The 5,230-nt window shown below is 40.7% G+C and overlaps 1 protein-coding gene across 2 annotated transcripts in view; it reads left to right on the top strand.

The window, feature by feature from the left end:
- The window catches only part of LOC110299827 (ATP-dependent RNA helicase DDX19B), a 26,224-nt gene that overhangs the window by 6,216 nt on the left and 14,778 nt on the right, over positions 1-5,230 (top strand). For both annotated transcript variants that reach the window (XM_021169713.2, XM_021169712.1), the window contains exons 2-5: positions 1,375-1,423; positions 2,697-2,750; positions 3,885-4,020; positions 4,257-4,349. In XM_021169713.2, coding sequence (XP_021025372.1) covers positions 1,375-1,423; positions 2,697-2,750; positions 3,885-4,020; positions 4,257-4,349 — 332 coding nt within the window. The remainder of the gene's footprint in view (positions 1-1,374; positions 1,424-2,696; positions 2,751-3,884; positions 4,021-4,256; positions 4,350-5,230) is intronic.

Below are 5,230 nucleotides of genomic sequence, written 5' to 3'. Positions count from 1 at the left end.
GTGCTGGGATTAAAGGCGTGCGCCACCATGCCTGGCAGTGGCTCTCTTTTTAAGATGAGTACTAGAATTAGACCGTGTTCCTGGTAGGATACTGGGGAGTGCTTTAGCAATGGCCTCAGTGTGTGGATAGCTGCTATACCGCACAGTGTACTGGAGGCTTGCACTTACTGCCAGTTAACGTTCTTGATCCCAGAATGAATGAAGTCTTTTTACATGTTTGTGATATCCTTTCTGCTAATCCCTCTGCTAATTTCCTTTGTCTACTCTCTCCCATATGTTTCCTTTTGTTGCTCGGGAACACTAAAGCAAACAGACTATTGGTTTTATTTTAGTTTCCATGAAGACAAATGGGGTTCCTCCATCTGCAGCTAGCCACCCATTCAACAACTTTTTTCTTTCCTGCTTCCTAACATTAATCCCCTTGTCTTTGTTTTTGGACTTAGAGACTGAGACATAGAGAACCTGTCTGTGGTTTAAGAACTAACCATCTCTTGTAATGATTTTGCATTCTTTTCACCCTTTCCCAGATGTTAGCTGAGTCTTCACTTAGTATTTGATGATTAGTCTAACTGCTTTGTGCTAGATGCAGACATAGAAGTAGTCCCTGCCATGGTTACATTCTCATGGGCAGGCATAAATCATACCAGTATATATCTAAATTTATACTGTTAGACAAAATCCTGGTAATTCTTGCCTTGAAACATTTCTCTGATCGGTTTCTTCTTTTTTAGCCACACCTCAGCCTGGTGTGGGCAATTTTGGTTATGCCCGGTGTTGGAATACTCCAAGATGTGCCCAGTTAAACTGTCCAACTGCAACCCAAGGCAGCTTGCACGTGAGACTGCATGGAGTTGTGGTCTGGTTGGACTTAGCCGGACATAACTAGCCAGACGTAACTCTCTGCCCTTGATCCTGCTGGCCACTGTTGGCTGTCTAAAGGAGACTGCGGTTGTCCAATCTTCACATTTCTTTCCTTTCAGGACATAAGAAAGTGACAGCTCTGAAGAAATCCCACTAAGAAGGTCTTTGTAAATCAAAATATTAAGAACACTTACAAATTATAATTCTGTCTAGAAATTGTAATTAGGAAATCTGAGTTTGGGACTCCTATGTAGTTTTGTTGGTTTTTTTGTTTTGTTTTGTTTTTTTCTTTTCTTTTCTTTCCTACTACTGCTTTTAGGGGAAATTTTGTTATTCTCTTTCACTCATTTGGAAGCAAAAGGAACCCAGCAGAGCAACGTAATGAGTCGTTTTACTGAGTGCACCTAGGGCGTTGGTCTTGAGAGTAGCTCTTCCCCTCTAGTTAGGGAGGCTCTGTTAGTTCAAAGGCTTTTCTGTGACTTTCCTGACATTTTCCATTCCCCCCACATTTAGTTGAGCAACTTGCATCTTAAGGAGGAGAAAATCAAACCAGATGCCAATGGTGAGTAGCGAAAGTTAGTTTATGAACAAATGTAAGTTTCCTTTGGTATTTCTACATTGACAGAGCAACTGCCTGGTTAGTTAGTGCATTACACTAGACAAAGGACTAGTGAGTACTGATAATTATTTGACTTGGGTATCAATAAACTAGGTTGTTTAGTTTAAAATATTTAATAGAAGCCGGGCGGTGGTGGCGCACGCCTTTAATCCCAGCACTCGGGAAGCAGAGACAGGCGGATTTCTGGGTTCGAGGCGAGTCTGGTCTACAAAGTGAGTTTCAGGACAGCCAGGGCTATACAGAAAAACCCTGTCTCGAAAAAAAACAAAAAAACAAAACCAAAAAATGTTTAATAGAATGAGAGTACCTAGCTAGCATGTAATTATTTAATTTGTTACTTAACCATAGGACTATGTTGACAGAGATGATTTTTTAAAAACTGTTTTTCATCTTCAGTTTGGGGTAAGATGCATAAAGTTTGAGCACCTTGTCAGTTTTCATGTTCTAAATATCATCCTGAATTTATATCTGTTAAAATGTGTAAGATGAGGGCTGGAGAGATGGCTCAGCGGTTAAGAGCACTGACTGCTCTTGTCCTGAGTTCAATTCCCAGCAACCACATAGTGGCTCACAACCATCTGTCCGATGCCCTCTTCTGGTGTGTCTGAAGACAGCTATCCTGTACTCACATACAGTAAATAAATACATCTTTAAAAAAAAGTGTAAGGTAGAGGAGTGCAGCTTTGCCTTAGTGGTAAGTGCTTACCCTTGCTACACAAACAGAACCAGCAAAATCCATCAGTCAAGTACAGAGCAATGCTAATTACCTCATTCTGAAAACACTTAATCTTGTGGATATTTTTACAGAATTATAATGTTGCTTGAGTATATATTTCTATTAGTCAATAATTTACTACATAGAATTTTTATGGCATTGTGTTCACATTGACACAATTGTAGATGCTTTATTGAGCACAAAGATGTTTTCTAATGAATGCAATTGTAGTTCTCATTCTGTATCATTTCAGAAATGTCACTACTGTGTCAGGAGTATGTAATTGTTTTTAAACCAGGGTAAGGGGGTCTGGAAATACCCACAGATAGGCAGTGTCTCGAAGCTTTATGTAGAGAGAATAAAGTAGTTTTAGAAGTGGCTTGGTTCCCTCATTTGTTTTCTTGCAAAAATTGGATGATTTCCCCCTAGAATTAGAGTTGTCGCGGTTGCTAGATATGGGATGAAGTGTTGAATGACATCTCTACTTTGTATCTAATCAAGGTGCTGTTGTTAAGACCAATGCAAACACAGAGAAGACAGAGGAAGATGAGAAAGGTAACAGTGTTCAAGTTATAAATGAGGTTCCATGTTCTAGGGAAAAGGACATAGAGGCCTTATTTGTTCACTTATTTATTAAGGTTTTTTTTCAGACAAGACTATGTATCTCTTGCTGGCCTACAAATCTATGCAGTTGAGTTAGCCTTGAACTTATGGTAGTTTTCTTTCTTCTATCCTGAGTGCTGGTATTGATGGCCTGGGCCACATGTCGGGGTGGGGATGTGTGAAAGGGGTGGGGATGGCTCTGTGTGTGTGTGTGTGTGTGTGGTGGGGTGTATGGTGGGGTGTATGGATGTGTGAGTATTGGTGAGAGTAGAGGTTTTTGGGGTGGGGTGTGGGGGTAGGGATGGGTGTGGATGTTTAGATGTTTGGGTCTGTGGGTTTGGGTGTGTGGGTGTGGGAGTATGGATTTGGGTATGGGGTGTGTGGTATGTGGGTTGGGGTATAGGTGTGTGTGGGTGTATGAATATGTGGGCATGGGTGTAGACCAGAGATTAACTACAGCTATCTTCTTCAGTCACTTCCCACCTCTTTGCTTTTGAGACAGTGTCTAACTATGTAGTCCTCTGTGGCTTAGAACTTACTATGCACTGGCTGGAAATCATAGATCTGCCTACCTCTGCCTCTGTCTTCTTAGTGCTGAGATTCAAGGCCAATCCTACCACGCCTGGCCTTTCCACCTTATTTTTTGAGATAGTCTCTCATTGAACTTGGAGCTCACTAATTGAGCAGACTGCTGGCGAGCAAGCAGGTCCTGAGGATCCTCTTGTCTGTTTGCCAGTGTGAAGCTTTACTGTTAGACTCAACTGGGGTGACATTGAATAGAGAAATTATCCATTTTTTTATTATATTTTAATATCAAACTTGGTGTATTAGGAACTCTAATACGTGTATATGTTATTACTTAAAATATCTGGTCAATTCATGGACTTTTTTTTTTTTTTTTTTTGAGACAGGGTTTCTCTGTGTAGCCCTGGCTGTCCTGGAACTCACTCTGTCTCTGTAGATGACCTCAAACTCACAAAAGATCCACCTGCTCTGCCTTTCAAGTGCTGGGGTTAATGGCATGTGCCATCATCCCTGGCAAATTCATGAACTTTTAAAAACTCTTGTGTTCTCTCTTCCTGACAGAGGACAGAGCTGCTCAGTCTTTACTCAACAAGCTGATCAGAAGCAATCTTGTGGATAACACCAACCAAGTGGAAGTCCTGCAGAGGGACCCAAGCTCCCCGCTCTACTCAGTGAAGTCCTTTGAAGAGCTTCGCCTGTGAGTAGTGACTTACTTATATTCAGACAGAGATCATGGCCTGGCTACACATTTTTCATACAGCGTTATGTTTACCTACACAATAGGTATACACACACACACACACACACAATAGGTTAATAATATGCATGTAGCTGCTTTGAGTGTTATGTAAAGACTTTAGTGTTTAGGTGTTCTCAGCTACATCCTGTGTGTTCTTCAGTCTCAGTGACTTTTATTTTTAATGCCTTTTCCAGGAAACCCCAGCTTCTCCAGGGAGTCTATGCTATGGGTTTCAACCGCCCTTCCAAAATACAGGAAAATGCATTGCCTTTGATGCTTGCTGAACCGTATGTAACTCAATATAACTACATCTGTCATTTACTATTCTAATATGTTTTTTAAAAATTTAAGCCTATTCATGCCTATAATCTCAGATATTTAGGAAGCTGAGTCAGGAGAATGAAAAGTTGAAGGTCTGCTCAAGCTATAAATTGAAGTCAAGGCCAGCCTCATCAACTTTAAAAAAATGCATACTATTTGTCTGGATTTTAGAAAAGAATTTCATTACACTTATTTGTGTGTGTAAGAGCACATGTATGCACCATGGTATGCTTGTGGAGATGAGAAGACATATGGAGGGAGGCAGTTCTCTACTTCTACCATAAGATCCCCAGGAATCAAACTCAGGTCGTCAGGCTTGGCAGCAAACACCTTTACCCACTGAGTCATCTCACCAGCCTCAAGTTGCTATTTTTAACCTGAGCATGTTGTTAGGAAAAGCTTAGGATGTTCAGTGAAGTTGAAAGGATTTTATAGGGAAATGCCCATATACCTACAACCTAGATTCTACCACTTTCGTTTTACTCTTCTTTTCATGTATGTATCTGTCTATGGATCTTTTTGATGTTTTTTGCTTGCTTTTGGTGGCAAGTAAGGTTGATTTTTTTGAGATAGTAATAGTGTTGTTTTAAGATAGCATCTCAGTATAGCCCAGGCTGGCTTCAAATTCTTTTATGTTGTTGAAGATAACTTTTTTCCTTTCCCTCTTCTCTTCTCTTCTCTTCTCTTCTCTTCTCTTCTCTTCTCTTCTCTTCTCTTCTCTTCTCCTCTCCTCTCCTCTCCTCTCCTCTCCCCTCCTCTCCTCTTCTCTCTCTCTCTCTCTCTCTCTTTCTCTCTCTCTCGTTTCTTATTGTGGTAACTGCCAAGAAGGAAGCAAAGGGAGAAAGTA

Source organism: Mus caroli, chromosome 8, assembly GCF_900094665.2.
Source record: "Mus caroli chromosome 8, CAROLI_EIJ_v1.1, whole genome shotgun sequence".
In the NCBI taxonomy this organism is placed as follows: domain Eukaryota; kingdom Metazoa; phylum Chordata; class Mammalia; order Rodentia; family Muridae; genus Mus; species Mus caroli.
The sequence above is the reverse complement of the archived record's forward strand: the minus strand, read 5'-3'. Positions and strand labels throughout refer to the sequence as shown.